The 18,214-nt window shown below is 39.8% G+C and overlaps 1 protein-coding gene across 2 annotated transcripts in view; it reads left to right on the top strand.

Moving 5' to 3' along the window:
* Positions 1-18,214, top strand: part of SLC4A4 (solute carrier family 4 member 4) — a 348,118-nt gene that overhangs the window by 46,913 nt on the left and 282,991 nt on the right. For both annotated transcript variants that reach the window (XM_032592973.1, XM_030313719.1), the window contains exon 3: positions 15,777-15,956. In XM_032592973.1, the coding sequence (XP_032448864.1) occupies positions 15,777-15,956 (180 nt within the window). The remainder of the gene's footprint in view (positions 1-15,776; positions 15,957-18,214) is intronic.

Here is an 18,214-nt window from a genome sequence, read left to right as displayed (position 1 = left end):
ATGGATGGGTTTTATGGCTTTTTCATGGTCTCAGTGGTTGGGAATGAAAACTGTCAAGACCTCTAATGAGGATTCATAGTTTGAAAGGGACTGTTTTCCTCAAGGACACGAGTCCATCTCATAGCTTTAACTGCAAAGAGAAGGGTGTATTTGAAGGAAAGCAGACTTTTCTCTTTGTTCTGAAGTGGTTGAGTTTCTGGTGCAATTACGGAAGGAGTAAGGGCTCCAGTTTTAAGCATCAGAAAGCGCAAGTGCAAGGAGTGGGCCTACCTTTCATTTATATTATTAAATGTTTCCTTTTATCCACATAGGTATTTCTCTTCTAGGGTAAACATGGTTGAAGTATAATGCAGCACACTTAGCAAAAGGAAACTTAAAATAAAATTTTGTTGTTTGAAGTAATTTGCACCAATCAGATATGCTCCCAATAAGCGATTATGAGGGTGACTGAGGTCCAGTAGCTCTCGTTACTTTGAGGTGTTCGTGCTTTTAAAAGTCTTCTTAGGGTCTCTTAATTTGTGATCATTGGATTCAGCTCAGCAGTTCTTTTACCGCTGTCGTTCTGTGAAGGGGCGACAGACTGAGCCTTCCAACCACACCCTCAGTTCACTTGGTTCAACTTTACTCTCTGGGGGTGGCATGATGCTTCATCCACGGTCTAAAAACTCAGTAGAAAACCATCAACTGCAAAGCTCACTGAGAATAGAGTGAGTCAGAAAAGGAGTCATCCTCTGCTTAAATAATGAATTTATGTGGGATATATTTAAAGACCTAAACCGCATTTTCACATAATTTCCTTCGTGTGCATTTGTGTTAATGATTTAAAGAGATACTCTTAAAAAAGGCAACCAAGTACCACTTTAATCTTTAAAATAAAGAGAAGCTTTTATATCTGTTCTTTCATTGGTTACCTCGTATCAGTGTATATGTATGCATGTATAGTTTTGTAAAGTTAACATTTTTTGGCACAGAAGGGTTACTGTGGATATACTCATTTAAAAATGTCATAGTATCAGATACTCATACTTGTTTCTGTACCAAAAGACTCCAGCTCCAGCCTCGACACTTCCACAGAATTGGTCTGTAGATGACAAATTGGTAATCGACATCACCAGAATGATCCAGAAACGCTGGCCATGAGGGACAAACACGCTAAGTTTTCATTTCGAACACACGTAGGGGAAATTGCCGGATTTTATTCTGTGAACCAGGGTTGAGATCTGAAGAGTCCCAGGTAGCTTTTTCCAAACAGAAGGAAATCCTATGGATGTTTTATCCTTAAAAAAGGCAGCCAAGATTTTGGATCTGTATGATATAAACAGATTACTTAATATTCTCATATTTTGCAATAGGGGAAAAGAGCAAACTCCACCTTATCCTTTGAGATAAGGCCTTGGCTCTGCAGGGCTAGGTAACTTCCCAGCAGGCGTTGGCAACTCTGACTTTATGAGGAGGGGCCTTTTCTTAACATGGTCTAACCAGCAACTCAGGAAGCATAAAATACAGCAAGACAATATTGGCTGAAATGTGTCTCCATTTCTGAAGTTGTGATCAGTGCTCTCAAAGCTGTTATGATATATTGTGGTGGTTTTCCTCTTCTGTTCAAAACCAAGTCCAGAAGGAAGTGTGCTCCCATCTGTCCAAATGGAAGAAGAATTTTACAAATTCCCATGTCTACTGATGGACATTAAAGGAGAGAATTGTTAAAGATTCATGGAATTTAAGGGAGGATTATTTTCAGAGAAATAAAAGCAAAAAAGCAGAGCAGGGTCTGGGACAGAGTAGATGTTTCCTAAATATTTGTTACAAGAAGGAATTGAATAAGTGAATATATAATACAAACTACGTAAAGCATAGGTAGAATTACTTTATATACTCCTATAACGTCTTTGTTTAAATTTGTAGTCAGAAATTTGGTTCCCTTAGTACTCTTAATCAAACGAGACAATACAGCCTCTAAAGATCCCGTCCTTGCTGTTACTGCTATTTGATTTTGCAGAGATCACTGACATATTTATATTGTTTATATGTCCACACTCATAAGTAAAAGAGGACCCTGAAACATGTCCGCATTACTCTCTTTCCTTCCACTCTGGTTTTCGAAGAGCGAGGTTACACTGATGAAATGGTGATGATTGTCTTTTTGGAGGTCAGGATCTCAAAATTTTACTGACATGAAATCATAATGACTTAACCCTATTTTCCCTAGAGGATATCATGATGACGTATTTATGTGTATTGGAGGAGGTAGTATCCTAAGGAAAAAGTGGGGCTGGGTGGACATTCGTTAATAATTACAATGGTTGAAAACGTAATTGCCAAGAAGGAGTGAATGAAAACCTATCGGATGGGAAGGGAGGGGCCAGGTTGGAGCTAGGGCTATTCTGAGCACTGGGTGTAAGTGTCCGGTTGCATTTTGCTGACCTCTTCTCCGCTGTTCGCTCTTATTGCTCAGAAACTGTGTGTACAGAGGAAACACTTGGGCGACTATTGCTGAAGGAAAAGCCTTCTTAAAAGAAACCTGTATCCACCCACCAGAGAGCTTTAAAGAAATGTGGCGAGGTGTGTAAGGGTTGATCCTTGAATAACAGCGTGGGTTTCCCAGAGCAGGTTGTGCTCACACAGACCTTTCTCAGTGCCCTGCTTCTTTCCCATCATGGCCTCAGCTGAAAGCCCGCCAGGGTCCCTAAAGCAGGCAACACTTAGCTCAGGAGCTATTTGACACTTCCTGCCACATCAGTGAAGTTAAATATTTGCATATAGAGTTCTTTAGCTTCAAGGGAATCCGATGGTAGTTCTATGGGTTTTGAAACTGGAATGAGACATTCCTTCCCAGAACTTTCCAATTATAGAGAATTTCCCGGTTAGTACAGTTTGGGCTAAAGGCCTCGTGAGGACACTTTCTGTCCTAGGTGTCTATATTCTTTTTTCACAGTAAACCATAAAAAATTGAAGTTGGTGCTTGGGTTGTGTTCTGCAAGGATCCAGAAATTCCGAAATAATGTTCTTGCAGCAATTTTGTCTATAGATTTTTGTTTTAGAAGCTTTTTATCTGGTCATATTTATGAGACATATTGTTTGATATTTGGCGACATGTTTGGTGTATTTTTTTGTTATCTCATTTTTAAAAATTAAAATACTTGCTAAAGTTGTTGAAACGTGGTGGCTCAGCATCAGTTTGGGAATAAAAATTTTAAAACTTTTGCCTGATCTATTGCTGAATCATTGCATAAGTGAAGGAAGCAAATTGCAGTTTGGATTTTGGGTTTCTTGCTCTGTAAAATGAGAATAATAGAACATGCCATTTACCAAAGAAGCGTTGCAATAATTGTCAGAAATTACGTTGCTGCTGTACCTGGCATTGGGGTGCTTTATACGGAATCACTTTCTGTACTTTGTCTTTCTGATTGATACAATTTCACCAATAATTTTCCGTGATTATTATCATTCCAAAAAATTCTAACTGGCTTAAATATTTTTTATTTGCTTAATTCATTTTTACCAACAGCTATCCTTTGCCTTCCTAACCACACTTGCATCTTGTGTTGGAAAAGGCAAGCTAGAATGGTCAAGTGAAGTTTCCCAAGGCCTGCTGTCTATTTCTCTTTGGACTCATTCTTGTTGCCTTTAAGCTCTGGGCACGAGATCTAATTTTCGTAATCACACTGCTCTAATCCATATTGCCCCCAATTTGTTAAATTGTCTTCCATGATTGTATACAGAGTAAAATACAAGTGTGTGGCTGTTGTCTAATAAAGCCTGTAAAAGTGCTTCTTTTGGAAAAGATGTAAGTGTATGGCACTTTCCCACCAATGAAGAGGATTCAGGGGTCAGTTGTATATATATGTAAATATATATGTACATAAATAAACACATCTTATATGAGATGTATATATTCCTCCTCCCACCCAGCATAGACTAGAATAATCATGTTCTTTGTTGGTTATTATATAATTTAGGTGCCAATTAAATGAGATTATGCAATAGTATAGAAATAAACCTGAGCTAAGTATCTCCCCATTTTTGTCATCACAAAATGCAGAATCACTGGGGGAATTGAGAATTGGGTCTGATGAGAGAGAATAGAGGAAGATTAGAATAAAGCTGAGTAAGGCTCAGTTGAGGCTTTCTTGTTGCTGTGGTGAGCTTGCTGGTGGGGTTTTGTTTTATTTTTTAAAATATTATTTTGCTTTTTTGGCTGCTAGCATTTAGGGGACTGAGGTGAGAACCTGCCATGACAGGAGCTCACAGGAGGTTCCAAACACTGTGCCCCTGAGGCTGCTGATTGCCTGATGGGATGAAGGCGAGGGTAGGGAGCGTGGTGAGTGATATCCATTGAATCAGCAGTATAGGTGACTTAAATAACTCCCTTCTCTGAAGAGCTGCAAAAGCTTTTAAATCTGGTTAATTGTTTTTACCTTTCCATGGAGTTAGAATTAGAAGGCAGTGCTGTATCCAATGTGTTCACCTTTCTTTATAGTCTGCTGACTTTGAAAGGAGAATAGACTCTACTTCAGCCTCTTGAGACATTGTTTTACTGACTCTTTTCATGGTGGAATGCTCAATAACTTTTAGCAGGCCAAAACTTCTGAAAAAAATAGATTTTGAATTTTAGTGATATTGGCCAACATATCAGCTTTAGAGGGCCAGAACTGCACATTTGTAGTTTTGTTAAATCGCCACCCCACCTCTAGCTGATTATTAAATTTTCAACAGGTAATTCTGTCCCTATTGAAAAATAGAGACAATGTCTGGGATGTGGAATGAAAGCTTATAATTGAATCCAATGGATACATGTATTTGGCAAATTAGATCAGTATCTGATTGTTCAGGTACTTTTATCCAGTCTATGCCGTGGGTTAGAGAACATAGTTGAGAACCAGGAGTCTCAGAACCTATTTCTATTTCCGGCTCTGCCCTGCCTTTGTGGGTGACATGAGGCCAATCATGCTTATGTGGTTACATTTCCTTTATGCAAAGTGCAGTTAATGACCTATCTTCTCATCTCCCTACCAGAGATGCTCTGAGGTTTCTTGGGTAATACCTGAAAAATACTATGGTATTGGCAGTAAGCCATCGACAAATTACTTAATTTCTGAACCTCAGTTTTCTTCCACAGAGAAATAGCATTTGTGCCTCCCTGTCTCCTAGTTTTGCTAGGAGTACTAGTAAACTAATTTGAAGTCCCCAGGATGAACCCAGTAAATTTAAGATACTGCCTCCCTTGGATATACTCCCTGCCTGTAATTTATTGCCAGCGATTGCTGTGACTGCAGAATGCTTTCAGACTGGAGCTAATACTGATATCCAGTAATCAACAAATTAGTTGATTAGTATCTGTGTTAACTCTTCTTATTAGCTTTAACTGATGCACAGCGCTTTGTTTTTCTTTAAGCTTGTCAAAATGCTAAGAACAGTTGTGGATATAAATTCTGATATGTTGCTTTTCTGGGCTCACATGTATCATTGAATGCCATAACATATTCCAGTGCAGGCCACAATGAATGTATGATCAAATAAACCAGTCATTATTTAAGGACAAGGTTGTTGGTGTGATAATGTAGAGAGCGGATCATGTATGTGGGTGAGTTTGGGTGGGAAACGGGTATGTATTTCCCATAGAGTGACATGAAGTTGAACTCTAAAGCATGCACAGGAACCATCTAGGGCAAGAATGATGGAAACATCACAGGCAGGCATGTGTGAAGGCCCAAAGGCGAGAAAGAGATAGGCCTATTTGAGAAGTGGAAATGAGAACATTGAGGCTGGACCATGTGAACAGAGCGAACGTGGCCTGAGGTAGATAAGACCCTGATGATTCACGGCCTTTTATGCTATGCTAAAGATTTAGGATTTTATTGAGTATGCACTGGGGAGCCATTGCAGAAGAGTTTTAAGCAGGAAAGTAACCAGACAAAACTTACATTAAGTTTTTTTTTAATGTCTATTTATTTTTGAGAGAGAGAGAGAGAGACAGAGACAGAGTGCGAGCAGGGGACAGGCAGAGAGAGAGGAAGACACAGATTTTGAAGCAGGCTGCAGGCTCTCAGCCATCAGCACAGAGCCTGACGCAGGGCTCGAACTCACAAACCTCGAGATCATGGCCTGAGCCGAAATCTGATGCTTAACCGACTGAACCACCCAGGCGCCCCCCCCAAATTTGCATTTTTTAGAAAAGATCCCTTTTGCTGATAGATGGAGAGAACATCCCAGGAGGACAAAGATGAATGTGGGAGACTGTTGCTGAGATTCAACTGAGAGGTGATTTTTCAGTTATACTAGCGTGGAGACAAAAGAGACACCTGGGTTGGACTGGCAGGACCTGTGGAGAGACATAAGGGTACATGGGAGCGATTGCTTCTGGATTTCTGCTGTGAGCAATTTGGGAAATTCATGTGCCATTCTGTGGAGGCATGAGGTCTGTTCCCTCTGCAGCCAGAAAGGAGTTTAGAAAGGGAGATGGGTGAGAACGAGAAGAAGCACCTGGGAGAATAGGAGGTGGAAAGAACAGAGGAGAAGAATGGAAGGTGTTGGAAGAGCTTCACACTTGACCTTAGCCAAAAGGCCAAGAAGCGATGGGAGGAGCTTATGAAAAGGCGAGAGAGAAAGAAGACACAGCCTGGCTGGCCTCTGCTTTTCATAAGCTCTTCGTCCTTGGGATGAGCACTGCCCTGAGAAAGTCTAGGTCCTTGTCCCTGTTAATACAGTTACTGTCAGTGTTGCCACAAGCAAATCACTTTAACCTCTCCAGGCTCGTGTATCCATCTGTAAGGTGAGAATGTCGAGCTGTATTTTCTTTAAGATGCTTTTTTTTTTTAGCTCTAAAAATTCTGTAACCGTTCTAAATATTTTAACTGGTTAAGTGTAATGGAGGACATAGAGGGAAAGACTAAAAGTTTTCTGCCGTTTCTCAAAGTGACCATTGGTGATCAGTGGAGGACAGAGGTCACAGGCAGAACATTTTCATATTTGGGGCAGTTTATGGAGCTAAGGGTTGTGGATTTAAACTGGTCATTCTATAAGACAGAAACATTTTCAGAGAATTCCTAAGCCCCTTTTTCCTTCTAGGTAATTACGAACTTGAAAGGACGCATTTTTTTTTTCTTCTTCTGTGTTTTGAAGACAGTGGAAGACGGGAGGGATGGCAGTGGTGGGCTGGTACCATGGCAGTACTAGTGGGAAAGTGGGCAAGGAAACCTTCTATGTCTGGGAGCACCAAGAGTCCCAGTCTCTATGTTATTCACTGGCTTTTGGCTTCAGTTGGCTCACTGGTAAATGAAAAGGTTGAATCATGTAATGTTTTAAGGTTATTTCAACTCTAAAAGTATGATTACATGGTGCTATGTCTGAATGTTGTCCTCTTTTCTGGGAGGGTGAGGAGAACCATAGCCAGGAAGATTCTGCAGTTGGCCTTATTCAGGCTATTTAAGTCTCTCGGGGCACTTTTCCTACTTCTTGGTTATTGTTTTAGTCCTATGGCATTGTCCCTATCTCATTTACCTATGTGAGAGGTATGTGAGAGGAGGGAATTATGTGAACTAATATTAAATATTTAATACCTGATTAGCCATGAGTGCATTAACTATATGGTGGATTATCTGTCTATAGCAACTAAAGACTATTCTTCCTATTACCCAGCCGGGGCTTAGGCCAGTGCTAAAAGGGAACCCATAATAGATTTGGAGATGGACAATGTGGGTAGGATGAGAGTGTGAATGTGTGCATTTATGTGTCTCTCTAAGCTGCCTCTCTGGCTGCAATTGCAAATCCAGTTATCAGTGACCATTGGATTAGCCATTGTTTTCTCTCTCCCAACCCTGCTTCCCATTCAGTTGTGCAAATGGTGACCATAAGAGAAATAATGGAAACTGTCAGTTCTCAGTGTTTGGATCACAGGTGGATCTTATCTGACAGCATGTGTAGTGCACATTAAAATTCACCAGCCTCTTTTGGGGGTTCTGGGGTTCAGGATGAGTGGAGGGTTCATCTTTCCTGTTGGGTGATTCTTCTTCACTCTTAGCACTGCCCCGCCTGGCACGGGCCTTCCCAGGCCTTTTGGTTCCAATCTATTCTGCTCAGTCAAGTAAAAGGATAACAGCTCCTGGGGGTTGGCACTCACTGTGTGAAAGCTCTGGATGAAACTCTACCCAGAGCAGGGTGGAGATTGCCAGGCACGTGTTTCTGGGCAGCGTGAGGGAAGATTGAGGTTGTGGAAGGTGTTCCCTCTGTCAAACATTTAAACCCTGTATAATGAGTAAAGCAGCCCACTGGAGGGCAAGATAGACGGTCTAAAGCTGGCTCTTCTGCCCTGCTCAGAGGTGTCTTTGCTAGAGAGCAGAGGGAGTTCACAAGTTGTTATCAGGGCTCAAGGGAGGGTGAGGAAATCATGCTCTGAATTTTCCCTCACAGAAAGGGAAGGGAGAAGGAGATCAACACTTGTATGGCACCTTTGTGTACTTGGGTACCATCCGCAGTGAGAGACAATTTATTGACATCATTTGATTTGGATTGCCCATGAAGATGATCTCTCTCTCTCTCTCTCTCTCTCTCTCTGCATCTCCCTATATATGGAGTCTATACAGATACCTCTGCATATCTATATGCACCTGTATCTATATAGATATATAGAGATACAGATATACAGACATAGATATAAATATAGATTATATTTGGTGTGTACAGATGAGTAGAGGAGAGATTTTGCTAGAGCAAAGTTAAAATTACTTTGGAGAGTCAACTCTTTAGAGATTGTGAAGCACTTAAATCTTGTTTATTTATTAAGATAGGTTCCTGTACTACCTTTAAGTGGTTGTTCTAGCCTAGCTATTTTCAAATAATTGACGACCACTGAACATATTAAGTCACATGTCTTTAACGTTTATTTATTTTTGGGACAGAGAGAGACAGAGCATGAACGGGGGAGGGGCAGAGAGAGAGGGAGACACAGAATCGGAAACAGGCTCCAGGCTCTGAGCCATCAGCCCAGAGCCCGACACGGGGCTCGAACTCACGGACTGCGAGATCGTGACCTGGCTGAAGTCGGACGCTTAACCGACTGCGCCACCCAGGCGCCCCAGTCACATGTCTTTAAAAATATTCACTACTTGTAACTTTTTATAATGCTCGTCAGTTTTTGCCTCTTATCAGCTATTAGTGATGGTAACTGTAAGAGAAACTTAACCTCAGTGTGTGCTCTTAGAATTCTCCTCTTTACCTAAAGGCTATAAGTAGAACTTCACCAGAAATGGACACTTAAAAGACAGGTGTAGACGTTTACTCAGCTAAAGGACAGGAGGTTAGCTGAGTAACCCTAAGCTTGACTCCCCTTCACGACTTTTTCCTGTACCTGTTTGTTCCTGCCTAGAGATTGTTAGCATAATCATCATCATCATGAAATATTAAATATTAAAAGCACTGTGCTTAGTAAACACCAGATAACAAGCTGAGATTTCTTATCAGTCTTGCTTGGGGAACCTCAGGTTGCCCTAAGGATTTCTGGGAGGCTTTCAGTGGATGAAATTCCCATGCAGTTCAGTGGGAAGAAAAGTATTTCCCTGTTTTTCATCACTTGTACTATTTGCCTGCATGCCTAATCTTAAATATGATTGGTAGCGTTAATATTAAAAGAGATTACTTATCAACATTCAAAATGATTTATAAATACGTAAGTAATATATAACTTTCTATTAATAAACGTAGGCATTATTTTTTTTTCTATGTGAAAAGTGACCCCTATCCAAAATACAAAAAGGAAAATCAGCTCGTGTCCTGTGTAGTGGTATATGTTTGAAATGCAGACCCTCTTGCAAACACGTCTCATCACAGGCTGACTTTCCCCCTGTTAACTGCAAAATTATGCTGTGCCATTTGAAGCAGGTTTTCTTTTCATGAGTTGGTATTTATGCCTGAGTAGCAATGTTATTTGGGTTATATCTTATTAGAGCTGCTTATGGACAGTCTTCTGTGTTTGTTAGTAAGAAGCTAACAAATTATTTGCATTTCATTTATTAAAGTGTTTAGGTTTATAGGCACTGATATATTTCTTATTATATGAAGTGTCAACACACAGCCTCTGTGGCATCTCAACTTGATACTATGATTTTGTTTAAGGTTCTTATTCCTCTACTTCTAAAAAATCTTTGACATTTGTTTTGGTTTAAGAAGTAAAGTCCACAGCATCTTTTTATAATCTGTCACTCATCTAGAGGCTCTGCCTCCTCTTCTACATTTTTCTTTCCATAATTAAAATAGAGATAATAAATATCTCTTAATTTTGTTTCCCTCTGTTACATCCCTCTTGGCAATAGATACAACATGTCTTAGGCATCTTGGCTTAAGGCCAGCTTATTTTAGATAAACTAGGGAAGGCAATATTTGACTTATATTTTGGGAATATTGCTGATTAGTTCTAGAAGAATGATACAAAGTGCCAGACGTTGTAGAATCTTTGAACTAGAGAAAACAGAAATTTGGTTGACTATAGAAAGAGCAACAATGGAAACATCCCTCAGTGTTTCCTTAGATATGTATGTAGGTGGATGGGGATGGCAAAGATATTACCTGTCCTCTGGGGATCCTTTTTAGCTAGATCTAAATCTATAGGTCTAAATCTTTGCCTAGAAATCTATGCTTCCCCACAACCACCCCAGCCATTGCCATCCTCTTCCCGACCACTGACATCTCAGATTAAAAAAAAAAAAAAATTCATATAATTCCTTATTCCCCAAATAGTTTAGTGTGAAGGGAAAATAATGCGTGAAAACCTGGAAGAATGAGGTTAGTGTATAAAATGCACGTCTCAAAACTCTGCCCACCACTGGTTGGCCTGAGACTTGTCTCTTGTATTTCTAGCAGCCAACACGAGGAAGGAAGTGTAATCAGTTATAAGACTGATGGTATAAATGCTGTATACTATATAGCACAAGCGTCCCCCTGCCCCCCGCCAAGAAAAAAACAAACCAACAAATCACCACCAAAGTAGTGATGAAGCACTCGCTATCTTTGTTACTGCCACTTGAAAGCTGTTTCTCCTGTGTGCTTTTATGAGTTTGTTGGTGACAGTATCCTTGACTTCCCTGCACCTTGGTTTCTTTGCTTGTATAATTACGATAATAGTAGTCTTTACTTTGTGCAGTTGTGAGGATTGCATGAGGTAATAGATATCAGAGACCTAGCCAGAACCTGGCACGTTTGTAAGTACTCAATAAATAGTTGCTATCATCTGTATGTACAGTAAGAACAGTAATATGTTTCCTACAGGAGCTAATAGGTCTATCTTGCATATAGAGGCATATGTGGTTTCACTGTCCAGCGTTTTTGTAGAATTTTGAGTTTGGCTGATGTAAAACCTTCTTCTGGTTTGTCTTCTGGTTTGATGGGTTTAATTCTACAAAATCCTAATCATCCTTGGTAGCACACTGAGTATCTGTGACAGCCTCTTAACTTGAATGACTACAGAATTTCCAGGTGTGAAAGTTTTCTGTTGGTCTGAAAACAGGATAGCAACTATCAATGACATTAGTTTAGAAATATCTTAGGAATTGGAAGAATTGGACACGATAGAATCACAGTACTGCTTTCAGCCGAGGTGGAGCAGGTGAGGATGGGAAGAGGCCAGCCTCACCTGGTGATAATTTCTGACCTTCGGAGATAACCAGGAAAGCCATGCTTTCTTCCCAGTAGTACTGGCTGTGGCATGGATTGTGAGATATTCTCAAGACATTTGGAGTTTGTTGGGAACTTACACCATCTGTCAGAGAAAGGCATGCAGGGTATTTATTTTAACACATGATACTGAGGCCACTGCCAAATCAAGGACTCAGTGCCCTTTGACTCACACCTAAATGAACACTGTCAAATGTGGATTCCAGTAGTTTTGCTTGATACGATTTTAGTAGCAAAAATGCAAACTTTATTTTAATAATATTTAAAACAGTCACCGTAAATTTTTTTTTTTCTATTTGAGTGTAGTCGAGACAGTCACCTTTTCTTGTGAGTTCTAGCTATTTTAGAAAAAATGTTGCTTCTCCTTTGGAAAGAAGTTTTTGGTGAAACTTTGGAAGCAGTTTTTGGTGAAATTTCTAGCTGAGAGGTCTTTATCTCATCTTACCTTATCTTTTATCTTATTTTTGAGTCTAAAATTCTCTTACAAGTTAAGCTGGTAACTCTCCCTGATTCTTTCAGCATCTACAGTTTTGTAGACCCTTGCTGGATTGGAGAGCTTGTCTGTCACGTTTCTCATTTTTTATTTTACGTGTAAAATAATACTACACCCTCAACCTTTGTATATTTCCGAAGTGCTTGCTGTCATTTTATGAGTTCTAGTGTTAAAAATAGCCATCAATCTTCATGACACATCTCTGAGGCAGGTAAAGATATTTTATTGAAAATAAATATCAAAATCCACCCATGAGATTCTTATCAACAGTAGTATATTTTCATTAATTCTGCGTCTGTTGATCCTGAAGACAGGTGTTCTGTGGGAGCAGCAAGAATGCTTCCATTTGAGCTCATTTTACTTTCGGTATTTTTGTAACTTGGCGTGTACAACTTATGAAATATTTGGTTATCACCTTGAGAAAGCATGCCTTACGCTCACTTTCCAAGGTGAAGTTGTCTTGCTCTCTTCCCCTGGGCAAAGAAGTTGAAGTGTAGAGCAACTGAGAAGTAATGGGTGAAACACAAGCGCTGTCCCCAGGTTCCTAAAGGTTTATTGAACCTTAGGACCGTGTTCCTTCTCTTCTATCTGAACGCAAGACAGAAAAGGAAAATTTAGTTACCGGTAATGTGTGAGAAGAAAAAGGAGCATGCTTTGAATTTTTGCTCAGTGTCATGATTTCCTCATGACTTTCGGGAGGTAGTATCTTCTTTCCTTAGGGAATATTTCATTCTACTGTAGCGTAAGGATCCCCACAAAAAGTTCATGGCTGTGTGGGTACCAGCGAATTGTAGCTTCCCAGAGGCCATCACTGAAAGTATCAAAAATGCTTAAGAGTGGTTGCTTGAGATGGATGTAGGTACAGAGAGTGCAGTACTACACATGTGCACAAGGGATCTTTTTGAGTTGGTGGCAATGTTCTAAAGTTGATTAAGGTGATGGTTGCAGAACTCTGAATATACTAAAAATCTTTGGGTTATACCCTTAAAATGAGTGAATTGCACCTCAGTAGTGTAAATTAAATTATACCTCAATAAAGCTGATAAAAATGTCTGAAATTTGGAGTGTTTTGCAAGGAACCATATTTCTGCTTGATATCTGGGCTGCAGAAAGCGGTATCATATCTGCAAGCTTCCCCACCTGTGTGAAAGTGTGTGCTGAAGTGTGGGGTGTGTGTGGATGGGAAACATCTGAGGCGGGAGCTGGAGGAGACAGGGAGAAGCCGAATCTTCTTCCTAAGGCAGGGGGAGGCATGTGATCACGATGTGAATAAAATGGCACTGTTTTTGTGGGGCTGCAACTTCAGTTAGGTCCCAGAAGGTAAGGTATGTTCCTGTCTGTGGGCTTTGCGAGCTCACTCTCTGAATCACCCTCTTTGCTTAGGTTGACAATGACAAGAGTTTCTAGAAATCTTACCTTAAAATCCTGTCAGCCCATATAAGCTGTCTTTTATTATTTTTTTTATTATTTTTTAAAAAATTATTTATTTAAGTTGAAGTTATTTAACATACTGTGGAGTATTGGTTTCCGGAATAGAATTTAGTGATTCATCACTTACGTATAACACCCAGTGCTCATCCTAACAAGCGTCCTCCTTAATGCCTATTACCTGTTTAGCCCATCCCCCCCCCACCCCAAACACACTTTAAACTGTCTTTTTAATGACTTATCAAAGGTACTGTGTAGATTTGGGTAAATACAGTAAAAAATCTTCCTGTGTAACATCTATATGACTGATGTAACTAACCTGTCACTTTTTTTTTTTTTTGCTTGGTTGCCATTATTTAATAAGATGTAGAAAATATTTAATGTGACAGGTTTAAAAATTTTCCAGCTTCTTAATTTTTTTTCATGATGTTTTCCTAATTCCTGAATGAAAGTGACCAACCTTTCAGTGTTTGATTCACTAAAGAATTTGGTTGGCTTTGCTTACATATATTGTGTGCCTTGAGATAAAGCTGCAGGACTCCCTTAGTGACTGGAGCACAGGAAACAATTGACACTGTTTCTTAATTCACATTGTTTCTGAGACATTTCCTACTTCCTAGTATAATATAGCTTTCCCATGAGAACAATTTGCTTGCAAATGGTTAGACACGATAAATTTCTCATTGGCACTCAGTCTGTGAGGAGCATTTCACTGTGCTTTGTAATAGTTGAGTTGGTGTGTGTGTGTGTGTGTCTACGTGTGTCGGGAGGGGGGAGTTTCACACTTTATATAGATGCCTCCAACCTCATTCCAAATACCAGATTTTTTTTGGAATCCTAACCCATTCAGTTAGGGATCTGCATTCCTTAGTTGGAGGCTCCTTCCTAAAGGAGCATACAATTGTTTTAATCCTTCCAATTTAAGGGAACACCCCTGTGAATTATAGTGTTTTTAGATATGCCTGGTGAGTGACTGTGGAAAGTGACTCACAGCCATTTACGTGAGACATCGTGCGCGTACACGTGTTGCATGTTAGGTTGTGATATCATCTGGGGCACTGTAAAGTGGTCATCCAGGAATAATTCCAGAATGGGAAAGGAGATGGGGAAGATGATATAATCTCATCTAATTTGCAGTTCAAAAAGAAAAAAAGTTTTCACATTACTTCTGAGATAGTGGTTCCCACATTCAGAAGTTGTGCTGTAATAAAGTGAAAGTAAGTTTCCCAATTAAAAAAAAAAAAAAAGATGTGGAGCTTTGAGTTCCTTTTTTCTTCCTGTCTTATCAGATTTTGTAAGAATAATACCACTTGTCAGTTTTGCAGCTTCTTCCATCCAGACAACTAAAAGCATTTCACAATCTTTTTTCCTCATGCCCTTCTCTTCAAGGCAGTTTTTGCTGGGCTGGGTTTATTTTTATCATTGCAACAACCAGTTTTTAGAAACTTTGGGAAACGAAAAAAGAAAAACGAGAATGGCACTGTAACGGACATTCATTTTAGCTGTTTCCTAGTGTGAACATTTGAGTATTTCTGAAATCTTCTCTCCAAGTAGGTCTTATTTTTTCTCAATTTGTCCCAGTTCTAAGTCTCTATTCTGCTGATTTCGTAAAAAAAAAAAAAAAAAAAAAGTTTTAATGCAAAAGCTTATCTCCAGTAGAATGACTTCTTGAACTTTGAGTTAGATCTTTATTTATTTATTTATTTTTGCTGCTCTAAGACTTCCTTTTTAAGCACTCTGTTTAGTATAATCACAGACTCGTGGAAGGTTAGAACTGGGAAGGCCTCCAGGGATCACCCAATGTAGTAAGCCTCTTGTTATATGAATGATGAGATTGAGGCCCAGAATGGTTAAGGGATGTGCTCAAGGTCAAATAGCTAATTGAAGATGGAGGTTTGACCAGAATCAAGGGTTCTTGATTTCTGGCTTGGCATTTTTTGGTTTCCCTAGAGAAAAGTTCTCTATCCGGATATAACTGGAGCATACCCTCCCAGAATCCTAATGCCAGCCAACAGGTTGAATTACACTCTCGGTCACGGAAAATTGGGAAGACATTTTATCTTTCCAGTTTGTCAAATGTAAAATGGTAATGAATTCGTAGACATTTTCTTCTGACCTGAGGAGCTTGTGAAATTTATATGCAGCAGAGAATGTGATTTGAAATTACTAATGATCTGTGTACCTTTCTTAGGCCACCACACCATCTACATTGGGGTCCATGTGCCGAAGAGCTACAGGAGAAGGAGACGCCACAAGAGAAAGACAGGGCACAAAGAAAAGAAGGAAAAAGAAAGAATCTCTGAGAACTACTCTGATAAGTCAGATGTGGAAAATGCAGATGAAACCAGCAGCAGCATCCTCAAACCTCTCAGTGAGTACTCCTTGGGTATTGGTTCTTTTCTCTGCTTCCATCCCACGTCCTCAGAAAAGACACTTTGTAGGATCTTGTGGCTAATGGGGAGGGACACAATCCTACTGGGATGGTCTCTAAAGGATAATGTCTATGGAGAGTTTTTTCTTGTCCTAGCAGGTTGTTCTAGGAGGAGGTCTGGTAAGATTCTTGAAAAGATCTGACAAAGTTTAGGCACGCTTGGATAGTCTAGATTTTGTCTAGTGAAAGAGGGCAGAGTGTTATACATGGTCTTTAACTACAGTGATCAGTAGTCACTGGAAGACTCAAAGGCATTTTTAGATTGCTTTTGCTTAGAAATAGGTTCTATTGAGACAGTAGGTCAAGAAGAAAAAAAATACATCTTACGTATATATATATAAAAAAACATAAACTATCATATATATCATATCATGTATCATATATCATATATATATATATATATATATATATATATATATATATATATATACGACATTGATGGCGTTATAGATGACATTTAACCAGGCTGTGGGCCAGGTTGATGATTTAGAAAGGAAAAGTAGAAAAATATCCCATAAGGGAGAGAAGAGTGTAGAGTAATATGGTTCTGAAAGCATCGAACATATTAAATATCATACATTGGATGGAAGTGTTATTAAGAACAGGGTAGTAGGAGGTCAGAGAACACCCATAGATTCAACTGATACGGTAGACGGTGTGTTTAGGTATATGCTTTTGCTTCTTCTGATGTGGAGGATATTTGGCTATCTGGGGAACTTTGTGGCTGAAGCGAGAACGAATATGTGCAGTAGAAGGGAGAAGCGATAGAAACACATTCCAATTTTGGCAGATCCTCCAACAGGAGCTACATAGTGACAGCTTTGTATGTTGGCAGAGCTCTGTACACTCTTCATCTTTTTGCTACAGTTGCAGAAATATGGAACCTGTAATAAAATGCATTATGGGTGGCACAGATAAAGCTCCAGTTCAGTCATTGCAGGTGATGAGAGGCCAAATTAGAATTAACAGCTCGGGAGTGTTGAAAAGTGAATTTACAGAGTTAAATTAAAGAGGGTGTGAAGTGTAGTGATGGGAATCTGTGAATCTCTTACAGTCTCACCACTGAAACTGAGCAGGTGGCTTAGAAGCTAGTGAGGTACTATCCTAAAAGAGGCAGTACAGATGGACCACCAAACTAGAGAGCAAAGGTTGCAGGAAAGCTTGGAGATAGACCATAAAATTGAAACTTAAAGGTATTAGAATAAATGTAAGACAGAAAGGACCAAAGGGCAGGAGATAAGAATTCTGTGCTTTTCATTAGAATGTTGGGGGGAAAGCCTTTCTGAAAGGAGTCCTTACTATTCGGACTAAAATAATGGGGTCTGTTTCAAGCAATGTCCTTGAAATGCAGATAAAAAAGGTCACAGTGAATAGTCTGCAGGAACAAAATTCAACACCCTTCTCCAAATAAATTACACTCTGTATCTGTGTTTGCTATCTGTTTTGATGAAGCCTGTGCCAGAACCCGAGGTTCTCTCCCCCGTGCATGTGTGTGTGCGTGAGAGAGAAAGAGAGAGACAGAGAGAGAGACAGAGAGAGAGACACAGAGAGAGAGAGAGAGAGAAAGGGAGAGAGATCGATATCTCCTTCTTCCCTGTCTCTAAGTCATCTCCCATTTTGCAATTTATGAAAAGGAGCGCATCATCACTATAAATACTAAAAAGGGAGAAATGCCCACCTAGACAAATGCGCTGAGGGATTTTGAGATAATTATGTACCAGCTATTTAGGAAGGGCAACAGAAACAATGCCAGTAACCTTCAAGTGGTAACAGGGAACGAACAAATCAGAAAGGTAGTGAGACTGAATGTGCATCGACCACAGTGGGGGTGGGGTGGGGTGGGGGGAAGGGGGCAGTTGCTTTCTGTGGCATTTGGGAACCAGTTTGAGCACAGTATGTAAAATAAACAAGGCAGTCCATTCTCTTTACCCTCAGAGGTCTCCTCCTTGTGGGGGTACTGCATTGTTTTGTATACCCAGTTTCTGAAGGGATCATATGGAGAGACTATTTTTAAGGACCCACTTGTTCAGTGATCATAAGAAAATTATTTGTAAATGTGTCTTTTATAGTTATTTTCTTGTTAGCCAATTAATTATGCTGTAATATCCCTTGATGTATTTGATATGAGTCATCCATTTGACATGAAGGTCCTCCTAGAAATTTGTAATTTCTCTGCTGCTTGTCATGGGGACTAGATG

This window comes from Lynx canadensis, chromosome B1 (genome assembly GCF_007474595.2).
Source record: "Lynx canadensis isolate LIC74 chromosome B1, mLynCan4.pri.v2, whole genome shotgun sequence".
NCBI lineage: Eukaryota > Metazoa > Chordata > Mammalia > Carnivora > Felidae > Lynx > Lynx canadensis.
Note: the sequence above shows the minus strand (reverse complement) of the source record. Positions and strands in the feature narration are given on the sequence as shown.